Below are 19,585 nucleotides of genomic sequence, written 5' to 3' on the forward strand. Positions count from 1 at the left end.
TGAGGGTGCGGGAGGGTGGGGGAGTGAGGGTGAGGGAGGGTTGGGAGAGTGAGGGTGAGGGAGGGTGGGGGAGTGAGGGTGAGGGAGGGTTGGGTGAGTGAGGGTGCGGGAGGGTTGGGGGAGTGAGGGTGAGGGAGGGTAGGGGGAGTGAGGGTGGGGGAGTGAGGGAGGGTAGGGGAAGTGAGGGTGAGGGAGGGTAGGGGGAGTGAGGGTGAAGGAGGGTTGGGGGAGTGAGGGTGAGGGTGGGGGGTGGGAGTGAGGGTGAGGGAGAGTGGGGGAGTGAGGGTGCGGGAGGGTGGGGGGGTGGGAGTGAGGGTGAGGGAGGGTGGGGGAGTGAGCGTGTGGGAGGGTTGGGGGAGGGAGGGTTGGGGGAGTGAGGGTGGGGGAGTGAGGGAGGGTAGGGGAAGTGAGGGTGAGGGAGGGTAGGGGGAGTGAGGGTGAAGGAGGGTTGGGGGCGTGAGGGTGAGGGTGGGGGGTGGGAGTGAGGGTGAGGGAGAGTGGGGGAGTGAGGGTGCGGGAGGGTGGGGGGGTGGGAGTGAGGGTGAGGGAGGGTGGGGGAGTGAGCGTGTGGGAGGGTTGGGGGAGGGAGGGTTGGGGGAGTGAGGGTGGGGGAGTGAGGGTGTGGGAGGGTAGGAGGAATAAGGGAGGGTAGGGCAGTGAGGGTGAGGGAGGGGGGGAGTGAGGGTGCGGGAGGGTGGGGGAGTGAGGGTGCGGGAGGGTGGGGGAGTGAGGGATGGTAGGGGCTGGGTGGGAGAGTGAGGGTGCGGGAGGGTGGGGGAGTGAGGGATGCTAGGGGCCTGGGTGGGTGCGGGTGGGTAGTGGGTGTTATGTTATTGGTCACAATCGCATTTTCAGCACATAAACATCGTGACAGGTTCCTGCTGCACACAAACCTCTCCCACTCCTTTCGTCCAACTCTATCAGTCTATTGGAGTAAAAGGTATGATCCCATGTTTGTGGCAACCAGGGACTCTGTCACTCTTCCCAAATATCAGCGAATTGTGTATAGTTTGAACTGCAGTGACTTGCACAGTGTTTTGTCCACAGCAGGATTACACAATTACCAGCAAGGTGAAAGACTGGTGAAGCTGTCTTAAGGAGCACTGCCTCAGTACGTCACTGTAGTCTGGTCTAGGGGTTGGAATCACAGAATCGTTACAGCACAGAAGGAGGCCATTTAGACCCTGGTGTCTGCACCGGCTCCCCATACCAGCATCATGACTTTGTGCTGTTCCCCTTTCCCTATTGGAAAGGGTTTGGAAGCCCCTGATGTGAGATTGCTGCCACACTCGTCCGTTTGCCTACTGAGGCAGTGCTTATCGGAACTGTTCCCTCCCTGACCTGTCACACGCAGGAGGCTGGGACTAGCCCTCGCGGCTGCAATCCAGCTCACTTGACAGAGTTGGATGTCAGAATCCACTGTCGTTCTGTCCACTTTGTTATTGTGTCAATGTTGTTTCGTTTCACAAGATTTGAAAAACAAGGTCCATCTTGTCCCCATTCTACCAGCCTGGTCGCGATGATAATGAAGTTGCTGATTAATCCGCTTCTATTAGGTAACAGACCAGATTTGAGGGAATGTGGAGAGCTTGGTTTGTTTCTGCAAAACACCGGTATTATTGTTAAAATCATTTCGGGAGACGAGGAAGAGCTCACTGCACTGCTGTTGGTCTTGAGTCAGGCCTAACTGGGTAAGGATAGAAGATTTTCACTCCTGAAGGGCCTTAGTAAATCAGGCAGGTTTTAGCAATAATTAGTTAACTTCACAGTCCCCGGGGTGATCTACCCGAATGGGACAGAGTCCACACGCGAGATTAGGCGGGTGATTCCCGGTGCTCGGAGCGCAGAGAAGGTGACTGACTGTGTGGAGTCTGCACTTTCTCTCCGGGTGCTCCAGTTTCCTCCCACAGTCCAACGATGTGCAGGTTAGGTGGATTGGCCATGACAAATTACCCCTTTGTGTCCAAAAGGTTAGGTTGGGTTACGGGGATAGGGTGGAGGTGTGGTCTTAAGTAATGTGCTCTTTCCAAGGGCTGGTGCAGACATGATGGGCTGAATGGCCTCATTCTGCACTGTAAATTCTGAGATTCTAAACACCCTGCTATCTAAAGCCCATTTGGGTAGATCGGGGGCCTCAGCGGGGAACCCCCCGGGGAACCCCCCCCCCCCCCCCAAATCCCCAACTCGCTATAATAAGCTCCCCAGATCCCCCACCCCCACACATACACATACGGCACACCCCGGCCAGCCTGGCACCCTGGCAGTGCCTCTGCTAATGTAGTGGCACCTTGGCAGTGCAAGGCACCCAGGTGGCACTGCCAGGGTGCCAGGCCAGCATTGCCAAGATGTCCCCAGCAGTTCCAGTGTACCACCCTGTCCAGAGGGCATGCACCTGGGGGCGTCCAATCCCCTGGGCGACCCCCACGAGTGCCGTTCAGTCTTGTCCATGTTTGTGGAGACCAGCACTGAATGGTGCTCGCCCGAGGTGTCCCAAGGCAAGGGAGTTCAATCCCACACCTATGTTAGATCTCGGGAACGCATATTCATGTGAGACTAGCTGTCTCACTCTAATATACAGATTTGCCAGAATCTGGGCAGGATCACATCGTGACGTCTTGCAAGATTGCTTTCGATCTCGCCATGGCGAGCGGGTAGATCCTGGAAGTGGAATCTCCTGCAAAATCACGTTGGGCAATACCATGCTGCTTTATGGGCGCAACGCGCTGGGGAGATCCCACCCACCATTGCTGCTATCAGCTTTTTAATTTCAGCTTTTCTTTATTTAAGTAATTGATTTTAAAATCTCACAAAGTCATTGTGGGATTTAAACTCGTGTCTCTGAATCACTTGGCCAGGATTACTGGAATAGTAACACATGACCAAGCTACCGCACCCCTTTACACAAATTAGGAGTGTGCTGGAATACTCTCCACTTGCCTGGATGAGTGCAGCTCCAACAACACTCGAGAAGCTCGTCACCATCCAGGACAAAGCAGCCCGCTTGATTGGCACCCCCTTGACAAACATCCACTCCCTCCACCACCGACGGTTGGCAGTGTGTACCATCCACAAGATGCACTGCAGCAACTCACCAAGGCTCCTTCAGCAACACATTCCAAACCATCACATGTATGTCAGTTACTGTGATAGCAAGCTGTGAGTTAATCACTGACACATTAACAATTGCTGTAAAAATGATTCTACTGTAAACTTAACATGTACAAAACTGGTTTAATGCAGCACAGTTGCACAGTGGTTAGCACTGCAGCCTCACGGCGCCGAGGTCCCAGGTTCGATCCTGGCCCCGGGTCGCTGTCCGCGTGGAGTTTGCACACTCTCCCCATGGTTGCGTGGGTTTAACCCCCACAACCCAAAGATGTGCAGAGTCAGTGGATTGGCCACGCTGAATTGCCCCTTAATTGGAAAAATGAATTGGATACTCAAATTTATTAAAAAGAAAAAACAGTACAAAGCTTGTCTGCAAACGATTTGACATATTTACCCAAGATGCATAAGCAAGTCATGTCTTGGCAGGAACTTGTGCTGCCTATGTCCATCATGTTTTCTGCAGCAAGTGTTTTAAACACCAGTGAACGCAAAAATCTCTTGGCCTGTGTGGTGGGGCTGGGAGGGTCATCAGGAGTCCAGCATTGGGAGTGTTGACTCATTCACTCTCAATACGAGAGGTGGGGGCCAGGCTTGTGTATCACGCTGACGACAGCGCATACTGGAAATACTCGGGCAACATGTGTGGCGAGAAATAGAATTAACGTTTCAGTCCGACTAGCTTTCGAGAACTGGGGAAAAGTAGGAATGTTTGAAGAAAGTGAAATGAGGGAAGATGGAAAAACAACAAAAGGGAAGGTCAGTGTGAGGAGAGATTGAATGACTCCTAGGTTGGTGGAGCAGGGCCAAAGGGCAAGAGGCAAAAAGCTGTATCCTGAGTGTGAAAGGCAAAATGGTGAACAGCTGCTGTCTGAAAAGAGGCAAAATAAGAGAATACAAGAGTAAGACGGAAACCTGAAAAGTCAAAATGGAGACACTGGTAACAGTCTGAGTTGGTCAAACTCTTATTGAGTCTGGGTGTTGTAAAGTGCCCAATGGAAATTGAGATACTGTTCCTCAAGCTTGCACTGATCTTCATTGGAACACAATACTAGGCTGAGGACGGAGAAGTCTGCGTGCGTACAGAAACTGGGAGATCAGGGGCTGGATTCTCTGCCGGCGGGATGCTCCGTTTTGCCGACAGCCCTGGGGTTTCCCGACGGCGTGGGGCTGCCCCACAATGGGAGACCCCTTTGACTTGCCGGCATAACGGAGCATCCCGCTGGCAGGGTGAAACGGAAATGTGGCGGGACGGAGAATCCAGCACCAGGAACCTGATTAGAGACTTTTAATTAAAATTTAAAGTACCCAGTTCTTTTTTCCCCCATTTAAGGGGCAACTTAGCGTGGCCAATCCACCTACCCTGCACATCTTTTTGGGTTGTGGGGGTGAGACCCACGCAGACACTGGGAGAATGTGCAAACTCGACACGGACAGTACCCGCGTGTTCACAATTGGGCCTAATACTGTTGGAGATTAACAGGATGACTTGAAGTTTTCTCCAGTTTTCAGCGGCATGCACATAATTAGATTTACTGAATTTATTTAAATGATCGTTGCTTTAAATTGCGACTTAGCTCTCCAGTCCAATTGTCACTGCGTCTAGATTGACTTGTACATCCCTGCAGCTCAGGCAAAAACGAAAGATTAATGTTACTACAGTATAAACAGAAATCAATAATCTAATTTGAGACATCATTCTGATAAAGCCTTTACTCACAGTCCTTACATTAGTGTGATTTCAGATTATTGACAGTCATTTTATATCGTGGAATGTTTCAGGGTATCAGTGGGTTGTTTCACCAGTTGTGCATTGATGAACAATTGAATTGTTTGCGAGAGTTGTTGAAGAAAAATAGGCATGCCGTTGAAGCTTTTCATCTTGCACTCATTAGGACAGTCACAAGAATGCCAAATTTCAAAGGGAGCAGCAATTTCTTTTTTCACTCTTTCATGGAATGTCAGCGTCGCTGGAAAACCCAGCTTTTGTTGCCCATACCTATTGGCTTCCTCGGCCATTTCCGATTCAGCCACGTTGCTGAGAGTCTGGAATCACATCTAGAACAGACCAAGGAAGGACGGCAGATTTCCTTCCCTAAAGAGCATTCGTGATTGACAAAAATCAATTATAGTTTCATGGTCTTCATTTTCATTTTTCATTTAGAGAGACTAACTTTATATTCCAGATATATTAGTTAAATTGAAATTCCACCAGCTACAGTGGGGGATTGGAACCCACATCTCCAGAGCATTAGTGGAAAAACAAATAATTGGGTACTCTAAGTTTAGAAGAAAAAAAAACCCCACTGCAATGAAGTGACTGTAAAAGCCCCTAGTCGCCACACTCCGGCACCCCCAGATCACAATGGTTAGCACTGTTACTTCACAGCGCCAGGGTCCCATGTTCGATTCCCAGCTTGGGTCGCTGTCTGTGCGGAGTCTGCACGTTCTCCCCATGTCTGCGTGGATTTCCTCCGGATGCTCCAGTTTCCACCCACAAGTCCCGAAAGACATCCTGTTAGGTGAATTGGACATTCTGAATTCTCCCTCTGTGTACCCGAACAGGTGTCGGAGTGTGGCGATTAGGGGCTTTTTCAGTCACTTCATTGCAGTGGGTTTTTTTTCTTCTAAATTTAGAGTACCCAATTACTTTTTTTTCCAATTAAGGGGCAATTTAGCGTGGCCAGTCCACCCACCCTGCACATCTTTGGATTGTGGGGGTGAAACCCACGCAGACACAGGGAGAATGTGCAAGCTCCACACGGACAGTGCCCCAGGGCCGGGATTCGAACCCGGGTCCTCAGCGCCGTAGGCATCAATGCTACTGTGCCACATGCCTCCCTCCTTCATTGCAGTGTTAATGTAAGCCTACTTGTGACAATAATAAATACTATTAGTATAATGTGGGTAAATGTGAGGTTATCCACTTTATTATCTGAATGGTGGCAGTTTAGCAAAGGGGAAGTGCAATGAGACCTGGGTGTGATGGTGGAACAGTTGCTGAAGGTTGGCATGTAGGTAAAGCAGGCAGTGAGGAGAGCTAATGGCATTCTGGCCTTCATAGCGAGAGGATTTGAGTATAGGAGTAGGGAGTATGCTGCAGTTATACAGGGCCTTGGTGGGGCCGCACCTTGAGTATTGTGGCAGTTTTGGTCTCCGAGTTTGAGGAAGGACATTCTTGCTATTGAGGGTGTCCAGCGAAGGTTCACCAGACTAATTCATGGGGTGGCAGGACTGACAGATGAAGAAAGACTGGATTGACTGGGCTTGTGCTCTCTGGAGTTTAGAAGAATGCGAGGGGATCTCATAGAAACACATAAAATCCGGATGGGACGGGACAGGCTGGATGCGGGGAGAATGTTCCCGATATTGGGGACGTCCAGAACTAGGGGTCACAGCCTAAGAATCAGGGGTCAGCCATTCGGGACTGAGATGCGGAACAACTTCCTCTCAGAGTTGTGAGCTTGTGGAATTCTCGCCCACAGAAAGCTGTTGGGGCCGGTTTGCTGGATATATTCAAGAGGGAGCTGGACGTGGCCCTTGCGGCTAACGGGATCAAGCGGTATCGAGAGAAAGCGGGAGTGGGATACTGAATTTGCATGATCAGACAGGATCATATTGATTGGGGGAGCAGGCTCGAGGGGCCGAATGGCCTCCTCCTGCTACTATTTTCCATGTTAACTTGAATCAATGTCTCCTGGTTCTAGAATTCTCCTTCTAGGGAAACAATTTTATCCTGTCCACTTTGCCTCCTCCCCCGATTGTATGTGTGACAGATTATATAGAATTGGTTGTTTGTGTAGTTCTTAGTACACTGAAGATTGTTCAGCAAGTGCTGTCCAATTGTGGAATCAAAATCTAATGTTAGATATTGTTTTCTGAGTTTTGCAAGCACTGTTGGTTGTGTACATCTATACTCTGTCTATTGTGACAGCCAAAGGGGCAAGCATTTTTTTATTCAGAAGTGTGTGTAGCTGGCTAAGCCAGTGTTTATTGTCCATCCCTAGTTGACCTTGAGGAGATGGTGGTGAGCGCCCTGCACGGCTCACTACAATGAGCAGTGCACAGAGTTCTACTTGCTGTACGGAACAGATTCTGGCTCTGGTTGCAACCCCTTCAGCAATGTCGTAAACAGGGTCCGAGTCATTTCTTCACTGTGCAAGCTTGATGCTGAACGAGGGCACATCAAAGCTATCCTGCAGGACAATGGCTACCCTAGTCAGATCATTGCTCGCTGTATATCGCACAAACTCGTGAATGGGCGTACGGCTGCTGCTGGCAGATCTGAAAAGAGCGAATATTACAGCACAGGAAAAGGTCCTTCGGCCCACCAAGCCTGCGACGATCCGGATTCCTTATTTAGATTCCTTACTTAGACCTACTGCTTATTGCACAAAAGTGCCCAGTCTACCTCCAGTTACCCTGGAGGGCTCGGGTGTCTCAGAAGTTTGAGCGACAGGTGAAGCTGCCGGTTTCATGCTGCTACTGTGCAATAGCAACACTTGTGCTACTTTCCATTAATAGGATGCTGCCGGGGCAGCAGGGTGGCACAGTGGTTAGCACGGCTGCCACACGGCACCGAGGTCCCAGGTTCGATCCCGGCTCTGGGTCACTGTCCGTGTGGAGTTTGCACATTCTCCCCGTGTTTGAGTTGGTTTCGCCCCCATTAAACAACCAGAAAATAAACACACAGCTCTCAATACAAAGATGTGCAGGGTAGGTGGATTGGCTCTTAATTGGAAAAAATGAATTGGGTATTCTAAATTGATCTTAAAAAAAAGAGCAGGATGCTGCCATCAAGCAAAAAAAGTCACCTGGCTACTGCACAAGTGATTGATGTGATTGTATCAAACAGCATGTCCCTTTGGCAGTTTGCACGAGGCAGATTACTGACCATATTTAACCAATCGTTCTTATAAAACTCAGGACAGAATGACTGACATTCGATGTAAGTCTGTTATTGGCTAGCACTTACTGAATACTCCTTTTCGTCAGCATTACAGTATCAACCAATTGCAAATTATCAGTTAAGCTCGCAAGACGGAACATTTTAAACTACTGTGGCGTACTGTATAATGGCAGAATAACGGTTTGCGCAGGATAATGGCTTGCTCAGAATAAGGGTCTGCGCAGACCTCCTACCATAACACTAAGGTGACCCTTAACTTAATATCCACATCTACCACTTCCACCAGAAGAATGGCTTTTCCTGCATGATGCTCTCTGAATTCTTCGAGTTGGTGTAAGTATAATCTTCATGTTGAGACTCTTGCCTTACTAACAACATCAGACTGGGAGGTTACGTTTAGACAGTTGGATATAGAGTGTAGCTCTCTCTCCACTGTCCCATCAAACACACTCAGGCAAGGTACAGCACGGTTCAGATACTGAAACACTGAAACAAACATATGGAGAACACTGAAGGTGTAAAGTCAATTTAGAGGGTGCAAAATGGGAGTGAATATGAGATAGGGGTAGAAAGAGACCATTCACCCCTCAAGCCTGCTCTTCCATTTAATAAGATCACAGCTGATCTGTTTGTGTTAAGTTCCATATTCCCCATCTACCCCCCCCCCCCACTCCCCGATAACCTTTGATTCCTTTGCCTAACCAGAATCTAGAATCTGTTAATCAACTATCTCTAAAGAACAAGAATCTGCTTATAAGTTAAGAGCCCATGATGTTGGGGGCAAGGTACTGGCATGGATAGAGGATTATCTGAGTGGCAGAAGGCAGAGAGTGGGGATGAAGGGGTCTTTTTCAGGATGGGAGCCGGTGACTAGTGGTGTGCCTCAGGGGTCTGTGCTGGGACCACAACTTTTCACAATATACATTAATGATCTGGAAGAAGGAACTGAAGGCCCTGTTGCTAAGTTTGCAGATGATACAAAGATCTGTCGAGGGACAGGTGGCATTGAGGAAGCAAGGTGGCTGCAGAAGGATTTGGACAGGCTAGGAGAGTGGGCAATGAAGTGGCAGATGAAATGCAATGTGGAAAAGTGTGAGGTTATGCACTTTGGAAGGAGGAATTTAGGCATAGACTATTTTCTAAATGAGGAAAGGCTTCGGAAATCAGAAGCACAAAGGGACTTGGGAGTCTTTGTTCAAGATTCTCTAAGGTTAATGTGCAGGTTCGGTCGGCAGTTAGGAAGGCAAATGCAATGTTAGCATTCATGTCGAGAGGGCTAGAATACAAGAGCAGGGATGTACTTCTGAGGCTGTATAAGGCTCTGGTCAGACCCCATTTGGAGTATTGTGAGCAGTTTTGGGCCCCGTATCTAAGGAAGGATGTGCTGGCCTTGGAAAGGGCCCAGAGGAGGTTCACAAGAATGATCCCTGGAATGAACAGCTTGTTGTACGAGGAACGGTTGAGGATTCTGTACTCGATGGAGTTTAGAAGGATGAAGGGGAATTTCATTATTAAAACTTGCAGGTGAAGGAGCTGCGCTCCGAAAGCTAGTGATTCCAAACAAACCTGTTGGACTTCAACCTGGTGTTGTAAGACTTCCTACTGTGCCCACTCCAGTCCAACACCAGCATCTCCACATCTGAGAAGGGTGTCCCCTAATTTTAAAACCGTGCCTCCTCGTTTTAGACTTGTACACACGAGGAAACATAATTTTCACGTGAACTTTGTCAATACTGTTCAGGATCTCGTAGACTTCAATGTAGCCACCCATCGCTCTCTAAACTAGTGAAAACTAGCCCAGCCTTTCCAACCTATTCTCATAAGGCAACCTGCTCATTCCAGGTATCAATCTAGTAAATAAAAGCAAATCGTTGCTGCTCTGGAATCTGAAACAAAGACCAGGAAGTACTGGCCAACCTCAGCAGGTCTGACAGCATCTGTAGAGAGAGAGAAGGGAGCTAACGTTTCGATTCTGGATGACTCTTTGTCAAAGCTAGTCAATCTAATAAACTTCCACTCAAGTTGCTCCTTACATCCTTCCTTCAATGAGGAGACCAAAACTGCGCACACTATTTTTGAGATGCACTCTCATCAACACATTTTTTTAAAACACACCTTATTGCAAGCAACATCCAATATTATATAACTCCATGAACTAAATCCAGCAGATAGTTACCAGGCACAGGTTATCAGCCACATTTGGGAAAACCGCCTTCAGTTTCTGCGAAGGCACATTCTGTTCGGTTCAAGGTTTGGATCTTTACCGGCTGCCTGTTTAGCAATAACTTCTTTTCGGGAGCCTGTTTCTGCAGCTGGGTGTGGCAGCGATGGTAGCTGCGAATATGCCCCTTTCCCTAGTCATTGTGTTCTGGATAAATCATTCTTTTAAAAAAATATTTTTATTGAAGCATTTGCAAATTTTTTATAACCATAACAAACAAAACAATAATAACATAAACAACAACATAGTAAACTAGACATTTCCCACCCAACCCCTTCTGTGCATCCCTTAACCATATTGCACCTACCCGCCCCCCCTCTTCAGATTGCTGCTTCCGCTGACGTTTTAATTTTCCCCGAGAAAGTTGCCGAACGGCTGCCACCCCGCGAGAACCCCAGCATTGACCCCCTCAAGGCAAACTTTACATTCTCCAGCTTGAGAAACCCAGCCATGTCACTGGCCCAAATCTCCACGCTCGGGGGCTTCGAGTCCCTCCACATTAAAAGGATCCGTCTCCGGGCTACCAGGGAAGCAAAGGCCAAAACGTCGGCCTCTTTCACTCCTTGAACACTCCAAAGATCGCCATCTCTGGACTCGGCACCACCCGCGTACCTAGCACCTTGGACATCGCCCTGGCAAACCCCTGCCAGAATCCTCCAAGCTTCGGGTATGCCCAAAACATATGGACATGGTTTGCTGGGCTTCCCGCACACCTCGCACATCTATCTTCTACCCTGAAAAACGTCATCCTCGCCGCTGTCATGTGTGCCCGGTGTACCACCTTAAACTGGATTAGACTGAGCCTGGCACATGATGAGGAGGAATTAACCCTGCTTAGGGTGTCCGCCCACAGACCCGCCTCTAACTCCCCACCTAGCTCCTCCTCCCACTTGCCCTTCAGTTCCTCCACCACCGGGGTCTCCTCCGCCTCCAACAACTCCTGATAGATATCCGACACTTTCCCCTCCCCCACTCAGGTACCGGACACTACTCTGTCCTGTATCCGCCGTGGCGGGATCAGCGGGAAAGCCAACGCCTGTTTCCTCAAAGTCCCGGACTTGTAAATATCTGAAACCGTTCCCCGGCGGCAGCTTGAACTTGCCCTCCAGCGACTTCAGACTGGGAAAACTCCCGTCTATGAATAGATCTCCCATCCGTCTAATTCCTGCTCTTTGCCAACTTCGGAACCCGCCATCTATCCGCGAACCTGTGGTTATTGTAAATCGGGGCCCAGACTGACGCACCCTCCACCTTATACCTCCTCCATTGCCCCCAGATCCTCAATGCTGCCACCACCACCGGGTGGCTAGTGGAGTAACGGGCCGGTGTGAACGGCAGAGGTGCCGTTACCAGTGTTCCCAAACTGGTGTCTTTGCATGACGCCGTCTCCATCTGCTCCCATGCCGACCCCTCCCCCATTACCCATTTCCTAATCATCGCTATATTCGCCGCCAGTAGTAGTTACAGAAGTTCGGCAGCGCCAACCCACCCTCTCCCCGACTGCGCTACCAACAACATTTTCTTCACCCGTGGGGTTTTATTCGCTCACACAAAGCCCAAAATAATCTTGTTTACCCGCTTGAAAATGGCCTTGGGGATGAAGATGGGGAGGCACTGGAAGACAAACCAAATCTGGGGAGGACTGTCATTTTCATGGTCTGTACCCTCCCCGCCAACGATAACGGGAGCATATCCCATCTTTTAAAGTCCCCGTCCATTTGCTCCACCAGCTGGGTTAGGTTGAGCCTGTGTAATGCCTCCCATTTCCGAGCCGCCTGTATTCCCAGGTAGCGAAAGCTCCTCTCTACCGTCCTGAGTGGCAGCTCCTTCAGTCTCCTCTCCTGCCCCCTTGCCTGGACAAGAATTGGCAAGTCATGTTGCAGCTGTATAGAACCTTAGTTAGGCCACACTTGGAGTATAGTGTTCAATTCTGGTCGCCACACTACCAGAAGGATGTGGAGGCTTTAGAGAGGGTGCAGAAGAGATTTACCAGAATGTTGCCTGGTATGGAGGGCATTAGCTATGAGGAGCGATTGAATAAACTCTGTTTGTTCTCACTGGAACGAAGGAGGTTGAGGGGCGACCTGATACAGGTCTACAAAATTATGAGGGGCATAGACAGAGTGGATAGTCAGAGGCTTTTCCCCAGGGTAGAGGGGTCAATTACTAGGGGGCATAGGTTTAAGGTGAGAGGGGCAAGGTTTAGAGTAGATGTACGAGGCAAGTTTTTTACGCAGAGTGGGTGCCTGGAACTCGCTACCGGAGGAGGTAGTGGAAGCAGGGACGATAGGGACATTTAAGGGGCACCTTGACAAATATATGAATAGGATGGGAATAGAAGGATACGGACCCAGGAAGTGTAGAAGATTGTAGTTTAGTCGGGCAGCATGGTCGGCATGAGCTTGGAGGGCCGAAGGGCCTGTTCCTGTGCTGTACGTTTCTTTGTTCTTTGTTGGATCACGAACAATTCACTTTTTCCCATGTTCAATTTGTACCCTGAGAACCTGCCAAATTCCCCCAAGATCTGCATAACTTCCCCCATCCCTTCCACCGGGTCCGAGATGTACAAGAGCAGATCGTCCGCGTACAGTGAAACCCGGTGCTCCACCCCACCCCAAACCAGCCCCTGCCATTTCCTTCATGCGCTCAGCGCCATGGCCAGTGGCTCTATAGCCAGAGCGAACAGCAACAGGGAGAGGGGGCACCCCTGCCTCGTCCCTCGGTGTAGACTAAAGTACCCTGACCTCAGCCGGTTCGTGCGCACACTCGCTACCAGCGCCTGGTAGAGCAATCACACCCAGTCGATGAAGCCCTCCCCAAACCCAAACCTTCCCAGCGTCTCCCAAAGATACTCCCACTCCACCCGATCAAGAGCCTTCTCCGCGTCCATCGCAACCACCACCTCCGCCTCCTCTCCTTCTGAGGGCATCATAATTACATTCAAAAGCCTCCGAATGTTAGCATTGAGCTGTCTACCCTTAACAAATCCGGTTTGGTCCTCCCCTATCACCCCCGGGACACAGACTTCTATCCTAGTGGCCAAAATCCTACCCAGCAGCTTGGCATCTACGTTCAAAAGCGGGATCGGCCTATATGACCCACATTGCTCTGGGTCCTTCTTTCGTTTAAGGATGAGCGAAATCGAGGCCTGCAACATCGTTGGGGGGAGGATTCCACTCTCTTTAGCCTCATTAAAGGTCCTCCTCAGCAGTGGGCACAACACCTCTGAGAAATTCTTATAGAATTCTACCGGGTAACCGTCCAGCCCCGGAGCCTTGCCCGACTGCATGCCCTCCAGTCCTTTAACAATTTCCTCTGCTTCAATCAGGGCCCCCAGCCCCTCGACCAGGTCCTCCTCCACCCTCGGAAACCTCAACTGTTCATGGGTAAATCATTCTTTCCATTTGATGTTATCCACCTTGTGGAGTAGGCTTTTAGCACATGTCAATTTTCTTAACTCTCCACTTTGAAGTTACCTCTTCTATACCCTGTTGTTTTCCTCTCGTCACATAGGTAAGCACTTGCTTTTTTCATGATATGCTCATTTGTATTTCAAAATCTCTTCAGGCAGCTGCCCTGTTTTATTTTATCCTAATTTCTTTTTTAAATCATAATTTCCCCCAATTATTAACAAAACCCAAGTTTAAAAAATCTACCTTATACTCGAATAATCACAATTAGTGCACAGACCATGGAAACCAATAGGCAAACTGTGGTCAGATACCCCACACTCGACAGATGCCACCCAAATAACCTTTACGGATTTCTCATCAATTTCCCCCCAGATGCTTGTCACATTGTGAGGCAACTGGGACTCTTGTCTTTTACACCAGGGTTTCCCATTCTCGAAGAACACGTCTGTGAACCTTCCAAATGATGCCTTCTCTTGGAAGTCTTACCAAGGATCCACCTCCAGGATTTCAACCTCTCTTCCATTATTCAGCCCTGAAGCACCACATGCATTGAAGCTTCGCCTTCCACACGCTCTCAGATATTCAGCTGTGCCAGCAGAACACCTCGGCTTCAGAGGCCTGCAGGAAGGAGTCACCAACCTTCTGGTCACCTTGGATCTTCCCGTACCTGCCTCTCCGAACAGGCGCCGGAATGTGGTGACTAGGGGCTTTTCACAGTAACTTAATTGAAGCCTACTTGTGACAAGCGATTATTATTATCTCTGGCTTCTCGTAAGCCCATTTCACTTCGCGTCTGCTTTTTTCAGATTTGCCCTTTTAATTCAGCGTCTCTTCATCTGCCCCACTGAACTGGACCATTTTCCAGATTCCTGGTCCTTGATTTCACACTCTTCTTCGAACTTTCTCCTGTCCAATTCCATGGTTTCTGGGCTTTTCTTCTGGGAAGTCTGCTCTCTGCAGCTCCCGCTCCCTAGTTCAGCACCTTCTATCCCTCTCCGGATTATGGTGTTTTCTTCTGGGTCACTTGACCCCCCCCTCTCCCCTTCATGCTGTTTCACTATTATTTCGGGTTGCCTTCTTGTACAGGTTGACAGGAAGGATGGAGAATCTAGAAGAGGGGCTGGAGGAGGCTTAGCGAATCAGGATGCAAACGGATCAATGATGGAGTTTATGACGAGAGTTAAGCAGGCAGTGAAGACTTTATGGGTAGACTTGAGAAATGGAAAATAATTTAAGACCGTGGAAGTTTTGTACACGTTCCCTGTACAATCTGACCCACGCGTTAACAAGAGTCTGTGCTTCAGAGAGAAGTCAGAAGAGAATTAGAATCCAGGGTTGAGAATGTTAGAGAGTCTGTTGTTTTGCTGACTCTCACGCGGAGTTCTCCTTCTGTATTTCAGGCAGTTTTTATTTGTTGTCCTATTCACGACTTTCCTCTTCAACTGCGTGGAGTATGACGTACTGTTTGCAAATAAGTTCATAAATCACACGGGCTCCAGCCACCCAGAGAGGAATAAAGTCACACTACCAGATGCGATTCTGCCCACTGAAGAATGCACTGCAAGGTAAGAGCGAGGCCTGGGTCGGAGAGAGAGCAGCTGAACCAAACCGATACATAAACCGATCAAACCTGTTAGCTTATGTGTTGGCCCATAGCCAGAGGTCAGTGAGGCTTACGGTTTAACTTGCTCTTATTTATATACAAATACTGCAGCCTTTTCAGGTGATTGTCGCAGAACTGAATGTGGAAGTGAAGAGATTACAGTGTGAGATGCATTACTGGCACAATACCAGCAACTCAGCCACAGTTCCCTATTGGAATGCATTGATCAACAGGGGACTGTAGATACGAGGAAAGCTGACCACAAAGTAACATTATTACAATTATTGTTACCTTTTTTAAAAATACATTTGGGGTACCCAATTCTTTTTTTCCAATGAAGCAGCAATTTAGTGTGGCCAATCCACCTACTGGGCAGCCCGGTAGCACAGTGGTTAGCACAGTTGCTTCACAGAGCCAGGGTCCCGGGTTCGATTCCCGGCTTGGGTCACTGTCTGGGCGGAGTCTGCACGTTCTCCCAGTGTCTGCGTGGGTTTCCTCCGGGCACTCCGGTTTCCTCCCACAGTCCAGGTAGGTGGCTTGGCCATGGTAAATTGCCCCTATGTGTCCAAAGGGGTTGGGTGTGGTTGCCAGGAATAGGGTGGAGGCGTGGGCTTGGGTGGGGTGCTCTTTCCAAGGGCCGGTGCGGACTCGATGGGTAGAATGGCCTCCTTCAGCACTGTAAATTCTATCATTCTACCCTGCACATCTTTGGGTTGTGGGGGTGAGACCCATGCAGAGACGGGGAGAATGTGCAAACTCCACACGGACAGTGACCCGGGGCCGGGATCGAACCCCGGTACCTTTTTTAACTGTTATAAATATTACTTAATGCCAGTCAAACTCTTAAAATTAACTATTCCTGCAGTTTTAAATTATTGTGGGAGATTCTTCAAAGATTGAAATTTCTGCTTTATCTTAGTCCAGTCTTTACTCTGTGACATGGGGAAAAGCTATCTTTACTCAGCGAGAGCGGCCAGGATCTGGACTGCCAGAGGGTCTCCCATCCGGCTTTTCTTTTTCAGTCTCTCCTCTCCCGTTTCTCTCCCCCATTGCCCGCTTCACTTTCCCTTTCCGCTTCCCCCTCTTCCATTTCTTTCTCCCCTCTTCCCATCACTCTTCCTGTCGTGATGAATGTAGGAGATTTTTATATGGATTGTATTATAAATACCTGTTGCAGTAATGTTATTAAAAGCGTGGGGTAACGTGCATCTATACCTGAAATATTATTTCAAAACTTAAGTTGAAGGTAGCCAGTCTGTGTGCCTGATAAGGCTGCGGTTAAGATGTTGTGAAAGTGAGGGATTCATTCATTCCAAGCACGCACTTGTTCACCGATATAGAGTTGATGGAATATTATGTATTTTGGAGGGTTCCCGGGGGGGGGTTTAAATAATTTGAGACTGAAGTAAGCAGATCATAAGATCTGAGTGGAATAGAGATTATGTTTGGGCAGCACGTTGGCGCAGTGGTTAGCACTGCTGCCTCACGGCGCTGAAGACCCGGGTTCGATCTCGGCCCCGGGCCACTGTCCGTGTGGAGTTTGCACATTCTCCCCGTGTCTGCGTGGGTCTCACCCCCACAACCCAAAGATGTGCAGGTTAGGTGGACTGGCTGTACTAAATTGCCCCTTAATTGCAAAAAAAATAATTGGGTACTTTATCCCTTTTTTAAAAAAAATCAATTTTGAGATGATGTAATTAATGGGAGTAGCCAGGCCTGGAGCCATCAGTTTTTACTGTCGGATTTCTTTGAGTCTGACAAACAGAAGCAATGTGCCTGAAAGGGTCGATGTCTCAATTTCTACACAAGAGTAGAGCAGTATCTCCATTTTTGTGAGGGCCACGAAGACTCCAGCACGAGTTTTAAGGATACAAAGTAATAACATTTATTTACAATAACATATATATATATATATGTAACAGCAGCAGCAACTTCCCTTGCTGCACTCTCCTTCCTGCTGGTTCCTAAACTGGCCAACTTTATTTATACTTGGAGTTTACTAATGGTTTCTCCGCCTCCCCCCCCCCTCATTGGGGAAGCTCATACTCCCACAGAATTGTGGGATTGTCATTAGTCCCCAGCCAATGGTAAGCAGGCAGGTTATAACACCCATGTTTGCTAACTTTATAGACAAGTGGCTTTTGACCTGTAATGGGCTTTGTTTAATTGAAGATATAGAAGATATAAGTTAATTTTAATCCATGTTCAAGGATTGTTTAACTGTTAATTGAAAAGCTACTTTCTGTGATGTTAATATGGTACAAATAATAAAGTTTGTTTTGATGTAAAATATCTCTATTTGTCAGTGGTATCACACCTGGAGCAAAATATTCTTTCCTCAGTTTACAAATTAAAAATTGTTGGGGTTTCTCGCCTGGTTTGCTCATATAAATTGGGGCCTGGTCCGGTACCATAACCCCGTCAGTCGTTGTCTTTCCGTCTCCCCTCCCTCTTTCCGTCTCCCCTCTCTCTTCCCGTCACCCTTTTCCCGTCTCCCCTCTCCCTTTCCGTCTCCCCTCTCTCTTCCCGTCTCCCCTCTCTCTTCCCGTCTCCCCTCTCTCTTCCCGTCTCCCACTCTCTCTTTCTGTCTCCCCTCTCTCATCCCGTCTCCCCTCTCTCTTCCCATCTCTCTCTCTTCCCGTCTCCCACTCTCTCTTCCCGTCTCCCACGCTCTCTTCCCGTCTCCCACGCTCTCTTCCCGTCTCCCACTCTCTCTTCCCGTCTCCCACTCTCTCTTCCCGTCTCCCACTCTCACTTCCCGTCTCCCACTCTCTCATCCCGTCTCCCCTCTCTCTTCCCGTCTCCCCTCTCTCTTCCCGTCTCCCACTCTCTCTTCCCGTCTCCCACTCTCTCATCCCGTCTCCCCTCTCTCTTCCCGTCTCCCACGCTCTCTTCCCGTCTCCCACTCTCACTTCCCGTCTCCCACTCTCACTTCCCGTCTCCCACTCTCTCATCCCGTCTCCCCTCTCTCTTCCCGTCTCCCACGCTCTCTTCCCGTCTCCCACTCTCTCTTCCCGTCTCCCACTCTCTCTTCCCGTCTCCCACTCCCTCTTCCCGTCTCCCACGCTCTCTTCCCGTCTCCCACTCTCTCTTCCCGTCTCCCACTCCCTCTTCCCGTCTCCCACTCTCTCTTCCCGTCTCCCACTCTCTCTTCCCGTCTCCCACTCCCTCTTCCCGTCTCCCACGCTCTCTTCCCGTCTCCCACTCTCTCTTCCCATCTCTCTCTCTTCCCATCTCTCTCTCTTCCCGTCTCCCACTCTCTCTTCCCGTCTCCCACTCTCTCTTCCCGTCTCCCACTCTCTCTTCCCGTCTCCCACTCTCTCTTCCCGTCTCCCACTCTCTCTTCCCGTCTCCCACTCTCTCTCTCTCTCGTTTTGCCTCTCTCTCGCTCTGGTGCCGCCTCTTTCTCTCGCTCTCGTCCCGCCTCTCTCTTTGCTCTCGTTGTTGTCCTGCCTCTCTCTCTCGCTCTCGCCCCACCTCTCTCTCGCTCTCGCCCCGCCTCTCTCTCGCTCTCGCCCCGCCTCTCTCTCGCTCTCGCCCCGCCTATCTCTCGCCCCGCCTCGCTCTCGCCCCGCCTCTCTCTCGCTCTCGCCCCGCCTCTCTCTCGCCCCGCCTCTCTCTCGCCCCGCCTCTCTCTCGCTCTCGCCCCGCCTCTCTCTCGCTCTCGCCCCGCCTCTCTCTCGCTCTCGCCCCGCCTCGCTCTCGCCCCGCCTCGCTCTCGCCCCGCCTCGCTCTCGCTCTCGCCCCGCCTCGCTCTCGCTCTCGCCCCGCCTCTCTCACGCTCTCGCCCCGCCTCTCTCACGCTCTCGCCCCGCCTGTCTCACGCTCTCGCCCCGCCTCTCTCACGCTCTCGCCCCGCCTCTCTCTCGCCCCGCATCTCTCTCGCTCTCGCCCCGCCTCTCTCTCGCTCTCGCCCCGCCTCTCTCTCGCTCTCGCCCCGCCTCTCTCTCGCTCTCGCCCCGCCTCTCTCTCGCTCTCGTCCCGCCTCTCTCTCTCGCTCTCGTCCCGCCTCTCTCTCTCGCTCTCGTCTCGCTCTCGCCCCGCCTCTCTCTCGCACTCGCCCCGCCTCTCTCTCGCACTCGCCCTGCCTCGCTCTCGCCCCGCCTCTCGCTCTCGCCCCGCCTCTCTCTCGCTCTCGCCCCGCCTCTCTCTCGCTCTCGCCCCGCCTCTCTCTCGCTCTCGCCCCGCCTCTCTCTCGCTCTCGCCCCGCCTCTCTCTCGCTCTCGCCCCGCCTCTCTCTCGCTCTCGCCCCGCCTCGCTCTCGACCCGCCTCTCTCTCGCTCTCGCCCCGCCTCTCTCTCGCTCTCGCCCCGCCTCTCTCTCGCTCTCGCCCC

General features: G+C 50.4%; 1 protein-coding gene across 1 annotated transcript in view; it reads left to right on the forward strand.

Moving 5' to 3' along the window:
• The window catches only part of atg9b (autophagy related 9B), a 125,069-nt gene that overhangs the window by 10,744 nt on the left and 94,740 nt on the right, over positions 1-19,585 (forward strand). Inside the window, exons 4-5 of the mRNA XM_072468608.1 lie at positions 8,283-8,347; positions 15,049-15,213. Of these exons, the coding sequence (XP_072324709.1) occupies positions 8,283-8,347; positions 15,049-15,213 (230 nt within the window). The remainder of the gene's footprint in view (positions 1-8,282; positions 8,348-15,048; positions 15,214-19,585) is intronic.

The sequence above is a fragment of the Scyliorhinus torazame genome, chromosome 11 (assembly GCF_047496885.1).
Source record: "Scyliorhinus torazame isolate Kashiwa2021f chromosome 11, sScyTor2.1, whole genome shotgun sequence".
Classification (NCBI taxonomy): domain Eukaryota; kingdom Metazoa; phylum Chordata; class Chondrichthyes; order Carcharhiniformes; family Scyliorhinidae; genus Scyliorhinus; species Scyliorhinus torazame.